This window comes from Trifolium pratense, linkage group LG2, assembly GCF_020283565.1.
Source record: "Trifolium pratense cultivar HEN17-A07 linkage group LG2, ARS_RC_1.1, whole genome shotgun sequence".
NCBI lineage: Eukaryota > Viridiplantae > Streptophyta > Magnoliopsida > Fabales > Fabaceae > Trifolium > Trifolium pratense.
Window position 1 is genome coordinate 5,949,576 of NC_060060.1, and position 17,978 is coordinate 5,967,553.

General features: G+C 32.5%; 4 protein-coding genes across 4 annotated transcripts; all 4 read right to left on the reverse strand.

Moving 5' to 3' along the window:
* Nucleotides 1–2,172: 2,172 nt before the first annotated feature.
* Nucleotides 2,173–5,592, reverse strand: LOC123906585 (F-box/LRR-repeat protein 13-like). Its single transcript, XM_045956525.1, has 4 exons — nucleotides 5,553–5,592; nucleotides 2,996–4,238; nucleotides 2,723–2,908; nucleotides 2,173–2,485 (listed from the first exon to the last, which is right to left on the reverse strand). The coding sequence occupies exons 2-4, from the start codon at nucleotides 4,229–4,231 to the stop codon at nucleotides 2,291–2,293; spliced, it is 1,617 nt and encodes a 538-aa protein (XP_045812481.1). The 5' UTR covers nucleotides 4,232–4,238; nucleotides 5,553–5,592; the 3' UTR covers nucleotides 2,173–2,290.
* Nucleotides 5,593–7,392: 1,800 nt separating this feature from the next.
* LOC123906586 (F-box/LRR-repeat protein 13-like) lies at nucleotides 7,393–9,327 on the reverse strand. Its single transcript, XM_045956526.1, has 3 exons — nucleotides 8,077–9,327; nucleotides 7,807–7,989; nucleotides 7,393–7,602 (listed from the first exon to the last, which is right to left on the reverse strand). The coding sequence occupies exons 1-3, from the start codon at nucleotides 9,325–9,327 to the stop codon at nucleotides 7,393–7,395; spliced, it is 1,644 nt and encodes a 547-aa protein (XP_045812482.1).
* A 3,706-nt stretch (nucleotides 9,328–13,033) lies between these two features.
* LOC123904039 lies at nucleotides 13,034–13,474 on the reverse strand. The gene has a single exon (XM_045953738.1). The coding sequence runs from the start codon at nucleotides 13,472–13,474 to the stop codon at nucleotides 13,034–13,036; it is 441 nt and encodes a 146-aa protein (XP_045809694.1).
* Nucleotides 13,475–13,858: 384 nt separating this feature from the next.
* On the reverse strand, nucleotides 13,859–15,805 carry LOC123906587 (putative FBD-associated F-box protein At5g44940). Its single transcript, XM_045956527.1, has 3 exons — nucleotides 14,573–15,805; nucleotides 14,312–14,485; nucleotides 13,859–14,074 (listed from the first exon to the last, which is right to left on the reverse strand). Exons 1-3 carry the CDS (start codon nucleotides 15,803–15,805, stop codon nucleotides 13,910–13,912), a joined length of 1,572 nt encoding a protein of 523 aa, XP_045812483.1. The 3' UTR covers nucleotides 13,859–13,909.
* Between the last annotated feature and the right edge of the window lie 2,173 nt (nucleotides 15,806–17,978).

A 17,978-nucleotide genomic window follows, 5' to 3' on the forward strand; every position in this document is an offset into this window, starting at 1 on the left:
CAACGACAGTTTTTGTCCCCTGAAAGGTGTATTACGAGAAATAAAATTGAGATGGGGTATTACGGGAAATAAGAGGGGGGTAGGGGTATATTTTGGGAAAAAAATCTATTTGAAAAAGAAAATTTATTGAATATCATAATTGATGTCATAATTGAACACACAACACAAGTAACTTTCCAATTTCTAGAAGTTAGAACCTTCCAAATCTCATCTCATCATAGAACCATATTAAACCACATTTAAATTGGATCATATCCAAATCCAAGACCGGACTCAAGTACATTATGTTTGCATCAAAACAGATCCAAACAGCAGCAGCACAAATGCCCCTAGTTGATAGTGAGACGGTTATTGAGCATACTAATATACTGATCAGTAAAGGCTGAGTTATCCATAGCTATCTCTTATGGACAGTTCAGCCAGTAATCAATAAGAGCACAAGGCATGCAGGGACGGACATAAGGGGGGGCAAGTAGGGGCTGAGGCCCCCCCTCTTGTCGTATTTTTTTTTTCATATACTTGTTCTTGATACATATGTACACATAAATTGATATTTGAGAGATGTGTTTAAAGATTAGTAACTACCGTTTGGTGCAAAACATGTACCCACAGCATTGTAATTGTAATAATTTACTTTAAAATATTTTGATAATATATTATACACTACTAAAGTCTAAATTCAATTAAGTTAGTTCTGATTGTTTGCTACAAGTGAGATATTATTTTCTGCTATGAAGATTGTGAAAAATAGATTGAGAAACAAGATAGAAAATGAATTTCAAACTAGTTATGTGATTACTTACACCGAGAGAATAATTGCTATAAATTTTAATACAAATTTAGTTGTTGATGAATTTTATGATATAGAGCAATGTCGTGTACAATTTAGATAAACAATATGATGTATTTTTTATTTTTTATTGAGTATATTTAAATACTATTATAATTATTATTTATTTAATATTTATTATTTAGTTATTCCGGCCTCCCGTTTTATAGATTCCTGGATCCGTCCCTGAAGACATGCATATATATTTCTTCTATTCTTCTCAGCAGACCAATATTTCTATCGGTCGTTTAATGCTCCCACAATCACAGCTCCAGTATCAAGGAATGCAGCTTGCAGGCTTCGGTATCACAGCAGACCAATATTCAGTTGTTAGTTTATGATCAACTTTGTGCAACATATGTATAATTGTTTATCATAATTTAGGGGCGGAGCCAGGAATCAAACATAAGAGCTTCATAGAGCTTAAAATTGTCTTAAAGTTGTCTTTATTCTTCATAGAGCTTGTGACTTTGACATCCTTCAACCCATGCCACCAACACCTAGTATTATCATAAGTGCAAAAGCATTCCTCACAGACCACATCCATAACGCTTTCAAATTTCTGCAGCTATTAAAATCAATCTTACATGCATGGTGTGTCGAAACCATAAGGACAATAACATAAATTCTCAAGACTTGGGGCATCAATGGAAACATCTTGTATTCCTACGGCATCAATTCTCTTGATCTTTTGCAGACCACTGATGCTCAAAGACTTCATATTCTCCTTTGTGCCATCACCAGAGCTTAACACATAACAGAACTTCAAACTTATAGATTCAATCAATGGACAAAAGGAAATGATGCGATTAATTGCATGTTGATCTCCCAAAAGTACCCTCTGCAGTGACAATACCCTCAATGAGGTAAACTTGATTGAACTGTCAATTTGAGCCCCTATATTTAACACTTACTATCAATAAAGTACCTATATTTTAACAACTTAATATCGATTAAGTCCGTATATTTTAACAATTTACAATCAATTTAGTCCATCTGCTTGAGAAGAGAGAGATATTTCATCACAAATGCAGATGTGACTCTGTATGCATGTGAGCGGGAAGCAAATCCAGCTGTATATTTTTATTTTTTCAACGATCTGTTTACCGTCTATTTAGCTCGATTTTTATACACAGAAATGTAACCTGTTGGCTAGAGAACCTGATGTTGTCCATGAGAAGTTTGAATATCTTTCATAATTCAAAGACTTATGAGTAGTAGTTCCATTACTGTAATTTATCCTTGTTCACTTGACCCTTTCGAAAATAAAACTCTCTAATTAGGTTGATGCCATGCATATTGAATATCTTAAATGTATTACTTTCAAACTTCCTCTCCAGTACTACCTCTTTTGGTACTGTTCAACATTTTTTAAACTAAAAATAGATGCATGATCTATTATTCATAAGATGTAATACCAAACTTCTAAATAACCATGTTTATCTATTGATCAAAATAACATTAAAAATCTAGCCTAAAGCTAATACTTTCATAAGGTGCCAAATCTAACGATTCTAAAAAGGTCTTAAAATCAACATTTTCATCCATCTTCATTGTGACTTTCACATCCTTCAAATCATGCCACCAACACTTAGTATCATGAAAACTGCAAAAGCATTCTCCCTCTTTTCTTCTCATTAACATCTCGTAGAAAAACTGTAGTTTTAGACGATTAACAAAATCGAGTTAGAACATAAGCTCCACATAACATTTAATTATATTGTAAAAGTATAAACATTTTATGCATAAATAAATGTGTTTGACATAAAACGAAAACATGGCAAGACAAGTTTTTGTTTTTTCTTCTGTCATATAATCACAATATGTTATGCAAGAATTTCACAACTCGAAGCACAAATTGAAATTTAAAGAATATGGGAGACAATGACACACCTCAATGAATTCTTTGCCGCCCGAATTGATGACTCTCAAAGAAATAGTTTCTGGACAACAGCTTGCAAGTAAGATTTTTACAACAGACGAGAACAAATATTTATTCTGAGGAAAATGGGATATGGTCAAGTGTTTGATGCTCGTTGGAGTGAATGAAACATGCGAGGCAACTGGGTCCAATGCATCCTACATAATCCAGGGTAAGTGTAGACAAAAATCAATAAGTAAATATAAAAACTAAATTAACCAATCAAATAGCAAATTCATACTCACAACATTTGACATGTTACTGATGGATAGAGCTAATGATGTCAAAACATTGTTAGGTTTGATGTTTTGCATGAATTTCCTCAAGTTACAAAGATACACATAATCAACGTGTATCCCAATATTGACTTCCAATTGACTAGAATTTCTCAAAAAAGATATAGTAGGTTCTGAAGCACCATGACCTATATATCCAAATGACAATAGATTTGGAGCATCAATATTAACCCCCTTCAAGTTAGAGCAATTTGATAACTCCAACACCTTAAGTCGAACACTTGAAATATTAATTCTCTCAGACATTTTGCAATAGCTTAACTTCAAAATCTCAAGAAAAGGGAATTTTGGAAACTGTTCTGTTAAAAAAGTACTTGTTGTCACATACAACATGCATAACTCTTTCAAATTTTTGCACCTATCAAAATCAATCTTAAATGGTGCGGCAAAATAATTAGGAGAATAACATAAAGTCTCAAGACTCGGGGCATCAATAGAAACATCGTTTATTCCCACAACATCAACACTCTCGAGCTTTTGTATACCACTAATGCTCAAAGACTTCAACTTCTCCATGGTGCCATCACCAGAGCCTATCACGAAACAGCACCTCAAAGTTATCGATTCAATCAGTGGACAAAAAGAAATGAGTTGGTCAATTGCATGTTGATCTCCCAAAAGTACCTGCTGCAGTGACAATACCCTCAATGAGGTAAACATGAATGAATGATTAATGAATGTTGGATCAATCTTTATATACCCCTTTAACACCAACTTCGTAATTGATTTGGCTTCAATGGCACAAATTGGCAATACATGGTATCGGCACCGGCCTACTGGTATATATTGGGAATAATCTATTACCTCAACACCACATTCACAAGCCAATTTAATCCAAATATCAACATCTTCTTTTGAAATGTGGCCAAGTTCAGAATTCACATGGAGCTTAAATTCTTTGATAGTCAAGCTTTGGTCACGAAACCTTAGGATAGTCTTTTTCACATAATCACAAAATCCTAACATCTTTCTCATCTTTTCACTATCTTCCATTGGTTGTAATGGAGACATTCCCATGAATTTACTTGTAGAGAAAGACAATATAGGAAAAGTATACCATGTGTCTAACCAAGCCTTGGACAAAACACTTGTCCTAGTAGCATCTTTCTCTGGCAACTTTGACAGAATGCAATGGAGAATTATTTTTGGTAGACTCGATAATCTATCTTGATCAAGCTCCTCCATTTATGTTCTAAATTCAACAACATAAGAGACTGTGTTAAAATAGGTAATAATTCATATCCTCCATTTATGTTATTATGAACCATCAAGATTAACGGTATTTAATAAAAACGCATAAACCGTTAATCTTAATGAGTCTCAATAACATATCAAACGGTTTTAGATTTTTGTAAAGTTTAACAAAAATGATGTACACGATATAAACTTTCAATCTAACGGTGGATTTTGTAAAATTTGTATTCGTCAAACCGTTATTGAGCGGTGTAACATTACTCAAATGTTACACCGTTGTAATTTGATCCCTCCTCTATAAAAATTTATCTATTTTTGGTCCCTCAAATATTTTCTATCAAAATTTTTGATCCCTACTATTAATTTTTTTTTTTTGACTAAAGTCCCTACTTAATTAAACTTTGTGCACTTTAATATTTTTGAATAATTTTTTACATTCACGTTTATAATACTATAAGAACCTCTCCCATAAAAATTAGAATTTTTTAACATAATGTACTAAACATGACCGCGGAACAAATTTTAAAATTCATATTTAATCATCCCATGTTATACACAAGTTTACTGAAAAGGAGGAACCAAAAATCATGAAAGGTGAGGGATCAGAAATTGCTTAAAATATTTATAAGGACCAATATATATATATATATATATATATATATATATATATATATATATATATATATATATATATATATATATATATATATATATAACCATAAATATTATAAACCGATTGTTTTAAAACTCAAGTAGGATTGCAAAGGAAAACAAAAAGCAAATTGAAAAGTGAAGTATCAAAGTATATGAAGATACTGCTCCGTCCCAAAATATAAGCAAAAAGGAGGTCAACAAAAGTGAATGTATCTGGACTAAATTTTAAACCAAATACATCAACTTTCATTGACAAATTTTTGCTTATATTTTGGGACGGAGGAGTACAACATACTACAAATTTTAGTGTGTTAGCAAATTGAGGTTAGTTTTGAAAAGTTGTATAAAAGAAATTTATAGTTTTATGTATAAATTTGATATTATGATAACAAAAGCATGAAGAACGGGATTGAATTGGATGGCTCAACTGATTTGAACTAAAATAATTAATTACTATCATTGACCGTTTCAAAAAAGAAAAACTAACAAAAATCGAATAAACAAACCTAAAATAACCTGAAAGTTAGAACTATGAAACCAAAGTTCTATGAAGAGTAAGAAACATAGTATCTATCGTATCGTATATATATAATGTTATGAACAAAGAAAGAAACATGCATGATGATTAAAAAGAGAGAAACACGATATTGTTAGTTACCTTCAATTTGGAATGGAAGTGAATAGAAATCAAAATAGAGAAAATTGACGGTTTTTTTAAATGCCAAATTGGGTGAGATATATTTATATAAACTGGTGGATCTATAAATTTCCAAATCATATCTTTAAATAAATAATAACAAACTAATCTATAATTTCTAAACATATCTTAAATCATAAATCATAATATTATCTTATTTTAAATATAAAATATTTAAATTTAAATCTAAAAACATCAAAAAATATTTAAGCATATTATTTTCAACAAAAGCTAGTTTAAACACTCGTGCAATTCTTATCTGCTGCCGACAGCGTGTACATGGCAGGGAAATACTTGCATAAAACTAAATTGGTCTGAAAATCAACATTTTCATCCATCTTCATAGAGCTTGTGACTTTCACATGCCATGCCACCAACACCTACAAAGAAAGAAAACAAAGCACAAACAAAAGATTGCTGACAAGTGATATTGTTACCTGCAATCTTCTCTGTGTGATGATTCAGAGAAGAAGAGAAGGCAGCTGTGAGTGATGGAACAGCGGCGAACGGACGATGGTGGCAAACTGGCGATTGACACTTATTAATGATTTCAAACATTACGATTGATACCAACACAAACAACACTCCATTAGTGCCTAACCATTGAAAAATGTCAATCCAAATTCTGTTTGAGAAAGGACAATCGAAAAAGAGGCGTTGTGAAGATTCATCCCCTCTAAACCAGAAAATGCAGCATCTTTCTTTTCTAGGTTCCACCAATCCTTTTCTCACCAAAGCGATCCTCATCGGTAGTCTATCATGAAATAACTTCCACACAAAGGCCTGCACTTTCAACGGTACCTTGCTGCTCCACACTCAACTAATAGCGCTGCTGAATTCACGGTTAACTGATATGTCTTGTCTGCAGTTCGCTGAATCACTGCATATCCCGAATTACTTTGTATCCTCCTATTGAAAAAGCCATCCCATATCCGCGAATCTGTGATCGTATGATTAGGAGAGATACCCTCCAGCAGTTCTGTACTGGCAGCTTCTTCCTAACTGAACAAAGAGCGCCGCCAGCACAAATTCCTATCTGCTGACAGCGTGCACAGACGCGGAAATACCTGCATAAAGCTATATCTGATCCTAGCCAATTATCGCTCCAAATTTTAACCTTCAAACCGTCTCCCAATAGATAGTGTTCCCCCATAAATTTTAACCTCTGGAAGTGTGATAAGTTCAAAACCACTTAGAACAACGTTAATCCCCCATAAATTTTGTTGCTAATCATCACATGTTCTGATGGTGTCATGTCATCTGCAAATTGTAGCAAATAGAAAGCTAAGTTTTGTTTTTCCTGCAAACTGGATAGCATCTGAGTCGCTACTGCTTTGTGAGTTAATCCTGCCAATGCAATCAAGAACATAAAAGGTGCAACCAGGTTTCCCTATCTCAAACCTATCACAACTCATGCTAAATTGTTTCTTTGTCGGCACTTTCTTCCCATTTACCACGCCAAATTGCAGGAAATGCTACAACACAGGAAGTTAGATGCTACCTCCAAGAGTACAAACATTTTAAAATAAAATGAAAGAGTAGGAATAGCAACATATTTATGTACTTTCCCTTGCCATATCAAACAAAGCAGGGGAGACAGAAGCATGAAATGCAGATTGAACTTATATAATATTTTTAATACAAGTCATGGAACAATATACTTAGGAGTTAGAGCAAAATGATAATACTACCTCTTTTGATACCGTTCAACATTTTTCATAAAAAAAAAAAAATGCATCTATTCTTAAGAGGTAATATCAAATTTTTAAGTAAGCATGTTTATCTATTGATCACAACAACATTAAAAATCTAGCCTAAATATAATACTTTCTTGAGGAGCAAACGTGGACAACGATTCTAAAATGGTCTTAAAATCAACATTTTCATCCATCTTCTTCATAGAGCTTCTAGTGACTTTCACATCCTTCAAGCCATGCCACCAACACCTAGTATTATCAGAAGTGCAAAAGCATTCATCCTCTTTTCTTCTCATTAAAGTCTCATAGAACAACTGTAGTTTTAGACAATTAACAAAATCGAGTTAGAACTTATAAACATTTTAAGCATAAATGTGTTTGACATAAAAGGAAAACATGGCAAAAATATAATTTTATTTTATGTCATATAGTATAGGACAATCACAGTATGTTATGCAAGAATTTCACAACTAGAAACACAAATTGAAATTTAAAGAATATGGGAGACAATGACACACCTCAATGAATTCTTTGCCGCTCGAATATTTACTAAAAGAAATAGTTGCTGGACAACAACTTGAAAGTAAGATGTTTACAATCGACGAGAACAAATATTTAATATTAGGAACATAGTTTATGGCCAAGTGTTTGATTCTTGGTAGAGGGGATGAAACTTCAAAGGCAACTGGATCCAGTGCATCCTACATAATCCAGGTCAAGTATAGACATAAATAAATAAATAATATACAAACAAAATTAACCAATCAAATAGCTAAGATACTCACTACATTTGACGCAGCACCGGTGGATAGAGATAGTGATGTTAAAACGTTGTTAGGTTTGATGTTTTGCACGAATTCTCTCAAGTTACAAAGATCCACATAATCAACTTGTAACCGAATATCGACTTCTAGTTGACTAGAATTTCTCAAAAAAGACATAGTAGGTAATGAAGCACCATTACCTATATATCCAAATGACAATAGATTTGGAGCATCAATATTAACCTCCTTCAAGTTAGAGCAATGTGATAACACCAACACTTTAAGTCTAACACTTGTAATATCGATCCTCTCAGGCATTTTGCAAAAGTTTAACTTCAAACTCTCAAGAAAAGGGAATTTTGGAAACAGTTCAAGAAACCACTTGTTTGTGAAAAAAGTACCCGGCACAGACCACATCCATAACTCTTTCAAACTTCTGCACCTATCAAAATCAAACTTAAATGGTGCGATGTAGAAGTCATTAGTATAATAACATAAAGTTTCAAGACTCGGGGCATCAATAGAAACATCTTGTATTCCAAAAGTATTAACACTTTTGAGCTTTTGTACCCCACTGATGCTCAAAGACTTCATAATCTCCTTTGTGCCATCTCCAGAGCTTAACACATAACATGTCTTCAAAGTTATAAATTCAATCAGTGGACAAAAAGAAATGAGGTTGTTAATTGCATCTCGATCTCCCAAAAGTACAGACCACAATGACAATACTCTCAATCTTGAGAAAAACTTGATTGAATGATTCATGAATGTTGGATCAATCTTGATATACCCCTTTAACACCAACTTCGTAATTGATTTCGCTTCAATGACACACAATGGCAAGACATGGTATTGGTCCTGACCTACTAATACATCTAGGGAATAGTCTATTACCTCAACACCACATTCACAAGCCAATTTCAACCAAAAATCAACATCCCTTGAAATGTGGCGAATCTCGGAAATGTTCACCTTGAGCTTAAATTCTTTGATAGCCAAGTTTTGGTCACAAAACCTTAGGATACTCCTTTTCACATAATCACAAAATCCTAACATCTTTCTCATCTTTTCACTATCTTCCATTGGTTGTAATGGAGACATTCCCATGAATTTACTTGTAGAGAAAGACAATATAGGAAAAGTATACCATGTTTCTAACCAAGCCTTGGACAAAACACTTGTCCTAGCAGCATCTTTCTCTGGCAACTTTGACATAATGGAATGAAGAATTATTTTTGGCAAACTCGATAATCGATCTTCCTCAAGCTCCTCCATTTATGTTCTAAAATAAAAAAACATATATAATAAACCAACTGTACAAATTTAAATTTTTAAGAAACAGAAAAAGATATAGTCATTAATCAAAGGTGTTTAAAAAAAGTGAACAGTGGTTGTATAATAAAATGAAAAATAGAAAGAATATGGCAAATAATGAGATAAAAGGCTTGTTTCTTGCTAAATGATGTGAATAGTGTTGAATTCCAGGTATTTAGGTGAAACAATAGGAGGAAATAATAAGAATTATTAATATTATTGATAATGATGTCAATGACCTAATTACATTATTTTTACATAATAAAATAGTGCGATTACCTTCTACCAAAAAAATAATAGTGCGACTACCTTTGTATTTATAACCAAGTGAATATATCTAAATCTAAACTAAATCCCTTAATTATAGGGCTAAGACCCCGTTTAGCCCTACTTATTTTTTAGTTTTCTACTTCTTCTTAAAAGAAATAGAGAAGTAGAAAATTGTATTTGACCTTGTTTCTGCTTAAAAGAATTAGAGAAATAAAGTAAAGTAGAAAATAAAGAGAAGTTGGGTCAAACACAATATTTTATCTCTTTACTACTTTTAAGGAGAAGGAAAAAAAAAGTAAAAAAAAAAGTAGGGCCAAACGGAACCTAAAAATAAACAAAAACCTAATCATAGAGATATTTTAACAACTTACTATCGAATAAAAAGGACTATTTAAAAGCACCAAGTGACTGACAAATTTATTGGTTTTTTTTTTTTGAATCGGTAACATTTATTAAAGCTTCCCCAATAACAAGAAGTACATGAGGAGCCAAAGCAGTACAAAAACAAAAGAATCCACTAGCACATCCAACAAAGACTGCTACGAAGATCCAAAAGAAAGAAAACACCCCACTAACAAAAGAACAACAACTAGCTAGAAGCATGAAAAGAAAAGGAAAAAAAAAAACTAGTCCCCTACACAAGCCATGCAAATTGACAAGAAAAAGCCACCTTTATTGGTTTACTTTTGTAAAAAAAAAAAATATTGGTTTACTCTAAAATAAAATAACAAAAGCTTAGAACAAATTGAGTAAACAAACCAAAACTGTCCTCAAAGTGAAATACATAAACAATAACCTTAAAGTTAGGACATCCACGGTTGTACTCATCAAAAGCAATTTTAGATGGGTCAAACGTGATTTGACTATAAATTGTGGTGTTTGGCTTTTACTAAAAGCAAATCAATTCTAACAAGAAGCTATGTTTCCTAGCTTTTGCATTTAGTAAAATCAATTCTCATCTTTTTGTAGTTATTCAATTTTATATTTACAATGTTAACCTTGAGTGGGCAATACTGTTTTATTATTATTATTTTTCTCAGTACAATTGTTTTATTATCATTACTATGTTTTACTTGGTAGACTTATTTGATAATATTTTATTGTAACAAAAAAAAATTGACAATATTTTATTTAAAGCTTAATTGTATATTTAGTCCCTTATATTTATTTTAGGTTTTAATTTGATCTCTTATGTTTAAAAAGTTTCAAGTTCGACTCTTATGTTATTGATCTCAACATAAGTTGGTCCTTTTCGTTAAATTTTGAGTTAATTTTTTCTAACTTTTTGTTAAATTTTGAGTTAATTTCTTCTAAAACTTTCACATAGTACTCTCTTATGTGGTCCACGATTTAAACGGACGTAAATGACCAACTTGAAACTTTTTAAACATAAGGTACCAAATTAAAACCTAAAATAAACATAAGAGACCAAATATACAATTGACCCTTTATTTAATCACCTAGCATAAAGAGACTTAGATATAAAAAAAAACAGGAAAAGTCTGGACAAAAAAATAGAAATATAATTTTAAGTAGATACCAATACCCATTTTAGTAATTGTGCATTCAAACTCAATTTTGATCCAAACTATCCAAACATCATGAGTTTACAAGAATCACTTTTCTGTTAATATATCAAAACATAAATCAATTCTGTTCAACTCACTTTTAACCAAAATCAATTCTGTTAGACTCAATTCTATCAAACTCAATTTTCTTTACCGCCAAACCAAACACACAGTAAGAAAAGTTATGAACAAAGAAAGAAACATGATGATTAAAAAGAGAGAAAGATATTGTTACCTTGAATTTGTAATGGAAGTGAACAAAACGAAAGCTATGAATAGAAACGATGGAGAAACACACAGTGATGATTAGATTACACCCCTAACTTTCTAGAGAAAACCCTTTCTGCTATGTTGGCAGCAAATTTAGGATTGTGATTTTAAGAGAATATTTTGACTCAAAAAGTCACAAAGATTTTGCACGATGTTATTGACTTTTAAGATTTTTTTTTTTTGATGTTTAAGATTTTTTTTTCAGTCTAAAAGACTATTTACAATCCATATTTTAAATATGGATTTAAATAGAATTATAACACAAGAGTTTTAAGATTTCAACGTAATTTGTGGATTTATAAGATTTGAAAGGATTTCTCGAAAAAAAATAATTTGAAAGGATTCATTAAATTTTTAGCAAAAATTCATTTATTCAACATTCTTTAGGAAAGGATTTATGGTTTTGCTTTTGGATTGGTTCGCCGGAACAATTGTCCAATCATTTCTCTAGTTGCATTCACTCGGGACATTTGATCAATTCTTCAAAATTTTCTTATGTATCCACCGTAAATCAATAATTTTAACAATACATGACAATTAAGTTCGCTACAATGGAACCAATAGTCTTATATAGCCAAAAACTAACTCGAACAAGAGGTGACTTGGGCCTCAAGTTACTCGTGCGCGCCTATGGTTACAACACATATGCAAAACACTTATGCAACAAGCCTAAACATTGCTTATACGCACAAATTGGCTAACACACATCTAACATAACCTCCCCTAAACTGAACTATATCAAAAATTCAGTTTATATCTTCAAGCTTGCATAGTCCCAACATGTCCCTAATCCTGCAAAAATTATCGAGGCTCAAAGCTGTTGTCATAATGTCTGCTACTTGCTCAAAGGATGGAAAATGTACTAATTGATTCTTTTCATCTTTAGTTAGATCTCTGAGAAAGTGAAATCTAACATATAAGTATTTCTTCATTATGCAAACTTTTCATATGACAATTCATTCATTTATTTATTTTAATAAAGAAAACAATTATATTAAAAGGAGTATTAGGGGTACTCCAACGCTTTCAATGAAAGCAGTCCGAGTCCAGCATTATTGCATGATGAATCTATCCACCTTCTATAAAAGATTGCAGAACACCCACCAAATTATGTAACAGACACACCTATCACAACTCATGCTATTCTCCATCTTCACCACCCTGTGAAGCAATACTGTAATTATGTCTCTAGCTTTTCTCCTCATTTTCCATAAAACGATCTGTCATGATGTCTAGGCATGGCTTTCGATGCAAGCTAGGGGATTGTTGCACCAGTTCACATAACTATAGTTCTGCCTCCCTGCATTATGGACAGCAAGACAACTTTTTGATATGATCCATCGGTTCTAAGTAACCCACCACCTCACCTTCAAAAATTAACTTGTTCCTTTTCATCTAAATGCACCAAACTACAACCATCCACAAAATAAATTGTTTCTTTGTCACCCCTTTGTTCCTAATTACCGCGCCAAATTGCAGGAAATGCTTAATACTACTATTCTGCTGCGCTGATCCATTAATGCCAAAGCATCGAAAAATGTCAATCCAAATTTTCTGTTTCAGAAAGGATAATCGAAAAAGAGGCGTTGTGTAGATTCATCCTCTCTAAAGCAGAAAATGCAGCATCTTTCTCTTCTGGGTTCCACCAATCCTCTTCTCACCAAAGCGATCCTCATCGGTAGTCTATCATGAAATAACTTCCACACAAACGCTTGCACTTTCGACGGCACCTTGCTGCTCCACACTCGCCTAATAGCGCTGCTGAATTCACAGTTAACTGATATGTCTTGTGTGGCTCGCTGAATCACTGCATATCCCGAATTTACTATGTATCCTCCTATCGAAAAAGCCATCCATATTCGTGAATCTGTGACCATACGATTAGGAGAGATACCCTCCAGCAGTTCTGTACTGGCATCTTCTTCCCAACTGAACAAAAAGAGCGCCGGCAGGACAAATTCCCAACTGAACAAAGATTCTCGTTCAAGGTTTACCCCCATAACACTACTTTTTGCAAAATACACTTTCAGGCGAGAGACAAGTTTGAAACCTCTTAGAACAGTATCACATGCTCGCTCATGAAGGTAGACTTACCACTAAATTAATTGATGTAGAAACCATAAGCCTAATGGTTTCAATTTGCATACTTGCATATGTTTTTGCACAATAAGGGGCTCATTTATAAAATAGTGGAATCGACGATAATTTCATCCAGTAAGAAAGTGAATAAAATAGTGTTCCTAGCACACTTCATTTAAAGAATAAAATGAATCAATGAAAAGAGGAACACATATCAATGAAAAGAGGAGGAGAAAAGCAAGAAATGTAGAGTAGGAGAAAACAAGAGAACTTCTTTACTCAAAATGTATATTTGAAGCAGATTAGGCCTACCAGTAACAATCATAGAAGGATGCATCTCTTCTCAACAAACAACATTAAAAATCTAGCCTAAAGATAATACTTTCAACATTTTCATCCATCTTCTTCATAGAGCTTCTAGTGACTTTCACATCCTTCAAATCATGCCACCAACACTTAGTATCATGAAAACTGCAAAAGCATTCGCCCTCTTTTCTTCTCATTAACGTCTCGTAGAAAAACTGTGTAGTATTAGACGATTAACAAAATCGTGTTAGAACATAGAAGCTCCACATAACATTTATATTGTAAAAGTATAAACATTTTATGCATAAATAAATGTGTTTGACATAAAAGGAAAACATGGCAAGACAAGTTTTTGTTTTTTCTTCTGTCATATAATCACAATATGTTATGCAAGAATTTCACAACTCGAAGTACAAATTGAAATTTAAAGAATACGGGAGACAATGACACACCTCATTGAATTCTTTGCTGCCCGAATAGTTGCTCAAAGAAATAGTTTCTGGACAACAGCTTGCAAGTAAGATTTTTACAACAGACGAGAACAAATATTTATTCTGAGGAAAATGGGATATGGTCAAGTGTTTGATGCTCGTTGGAGTGAATGAAACATGCGAGACAACTGGGTCCTATATAATCCAGGGTAAGTGTAGACAAAAATCAATAAGTAAATATAAAAACTAAATTAACCAATCAAATAGCAAATTCATACTCACAACATTTGAAGAGTTAGTGATGGATAGAGCTAATGATGTCAAAACATTGTTAGGTTTGATGTTTTGCATGAATTTCCTCAAGTTACAAAGATTCACATAATCAACGTGTATCCAAATATTGACTTCCAATTGACTAGAATTTCTCAAAAAAGATATAGTAGGTTCTGAAGCACCATGACCTATATATCCAAATGACAATAGATTTGGAGCATCAGTATTAACCTCCTTCAAGTTAGAGCAATGTGATAACACCAACACTTTAAGTCTAACACTTGTAATATCAATCCTCTCAGGCATTTTGCAAAAGTATAACTTCAAAATCTCAAGAAAAGGTAATTTTGGAAACTGTTCTGTTAAAAAAGTACTTGTTGTCACATGCAACATGCATAACTCTTTCAAATTTTTGCACCTATCAAAATCAATCTTAAATGGTGCGTCAAAATAAATAGGATTATAACATAAAGTCTCAAGACTCGGGGCATCAATAGAAACATCTTTTATTCCCACAACATCAACACTCTCGAGCTTTTGTAGACCACTAATGCTCAAAGACTTCATCTCCTCTGTGCCATCACCAGAGCCTATCACGAAACAGCACCTCAAAGTTATCGATTCAATCAGTGGACAAAAAGAAATGAGTTGGTCAATTGCATGTTGATCTCCCAAAAGTACCTGCTGCAGTGACAATACCCTCAATGAGGTAAACATGATTGAATGATTAATGAATGTTGGATCAATCTTTATATACCCCTCTAACACCAACTTCGTAATTGATTTGGCTTCAATGGCACAAATTGGCAATACATGGTATCGGCACCGACCTACTGGTATATATTGGGAATAATCTATTACCTCAACACCACATTCACAAGCCAAGTTAATCCAAATATCAACATCTTCTTTTGAAATGTGGCCAAGTTCAGAATTCACATGGAGCTTAAATTCTTTGATAGTCAAGCTTTGGTCACGAAACCTTAGGATAGTCTTTTTCACATAATCACAAAATCCTAACATCTTTCTCATCTTTTCACTATCTTCCATTGGTTGTAATGGAGACATTCCCATGAATTTACTTGTAGAGAAAGACAATATAGGAAAAGTATACCATGTGTCTAACCAAGCCTTGGACAAAACACTTGTCCTAGTAGCATCTTTCTCTGGCAACTTTGACAGAATGCAATGGAGAATTATTTTTGGTAGACTCGATAATCTATCTTGATCCAGCTCCTCCATTTATGTTCTAAATTCAACAACATAAGAGACTGTGTTAAATAGGTAATAATTCATATCCTCCATTTATGTTATTATGAACCATCAAGATTAACTGTATTTAATACAAACGCATAAACCGTTAATCTTAACGAGTCTCAATAACATATCAAACGATTTTAGATTTTTGTAAAGTTTAACAAAAAGCATAAATATTATAAACCGATTGTTTTAAAACTCAAGTAGGATTGCAAAGGAAACAAAAAGCAAATTGAAAAGTGAAGTATCAAAGTATATGAAGATACAACATACTACAAATTTTAGTGTGTTAGCAAATTGAGGTTAGTTTTGAAAAGTTGTATAAAAGAATTTTAAAGTTTTATGTATAAATTTGATATTATGATAACAAAAGCATGAAGAACGGGATTGAATTGGATAGCTCAACTGATTTGAACTAAAATAATTAATTACTATCATCGACCGTTTCAAAAAAGAAAAACTAACAAAAGCTTAATTAGAAACAAATCGAATAAACAAACCTAAAATAACCTGAAAGTTGGAACTATCAAACCAAAGTTCTATGAAGAGTATGAAACATAGTATCTATCGTATATATATAATGTTATGAACAAAGAAAGAAACATGATGATTAAAAAGAGAGAAAGACGATATTGTTACCTTCAATTTGCAATGGAAGTGAATAGAAATTATAATAGAGAAAATTGACGGTTTTTTTAAATGCGAAATTGGGTGAGATATATTTATATGGAGTTGAGAAATATTTTTATATAAGTGGAGGATTCTCCTATTATATTATTCTCCTTTTCATTATTATTCAAATCTATATCATATATATTACTAATATATTTAAATCGATTACACTAAAGTTACTAATTTATCTTTATTACTTTTAACCACATTGCAAGTTTTATATCCTTCGCTGTAACTTCACTAAAAAATATATATATAAAAAAAATATAGAAATTTTTTTTTTTGACAAAAAAAAATATATAATAAAATTCAATGGACCGTGCAAATGCACGGGTCTGGTCTTTAAACTAGTGGATCTATAAATTTTCAAATCATATCTTTAAATAAGTAATAACAAACTAATCTATAAATTCTAAACATATCTTAAATAATAAATCATAATATTATATTATTTGAAATATAAAATATTTAAATTTAAATTTAAAAACATCAAAAAAATATTTAAGCATATTATTTTCAAGGAAAATGCTGGTTGCAGCGAAGAATATTTTCACGAACCGTTCACGAACTCACTTGGCAGTATATCATTGGTTCTATTATTACTATACTTTCCATCATTTACATTTATTTAATTTAATTAATTTAGTTTTTCTCCCCTCTGCTATCCTCTTTCATCTTCCACAGTTCCACCTCCAACAAACAACAATACTTTGTCTTATTTCTCTGCAATTTTCTTTAATTCTTCTAACAAATTTAGGCAATGTTGTCGTTCACTCTTCCATAATTTGTCTCTGAAACTCATGTATTCAATTGAGAGGCCTATTTCTTTTACTCAATTGTGTTGACTTCATGCTTTCTTTAGTTAAATTCTACAAATTGCAGCAATGGTGAATCGTGATAATATTTTCTGATGAATAAACCAGAGTACCACATACACTCTCTAACCAGAGTTGATATAGAGTTGTGTCGAGACAACATAAATTAATTTGTTTAGGTGCTTAGCAGTTAACATTGAGAATTTGAGATGTGTTGTTGTGTTAGGTTTAGTGGACAAGCGGTGCAAGTGGTGTGTGGTGGCAAGCGGTGTCTTTTCAGTTAGCAATGCTGTATAATAATAATAATAATAATTAATAAGTGTGTATTATAATTGGTGGAACCAATTCGTGAAACGTTCGTGATATCAACATTCGCTGTAAATAGCAATGCTCTATTTTAAAAAAAAAAAGCTAGTTTAAACACTCGTGCAATTAATTTGTTTAGGATACACGGTTAACTGATATGTCTTGTCTGCAGTTCGCTGAATCACTGCATATCCCGAAATTACTGTGTATCCTCCTATTGAAAAAGCCATGCCATATCCGCAAATCTGTGACCGTATGATTAGGAGAGATACCCTCCAGCAGTTCTGTACTGGCAGCTTCTTCCTAACTGAACAAAGAGAGCCGCCAGCTTCTTCCTATCTGCATAAAGCTATCTGATCCTAGCC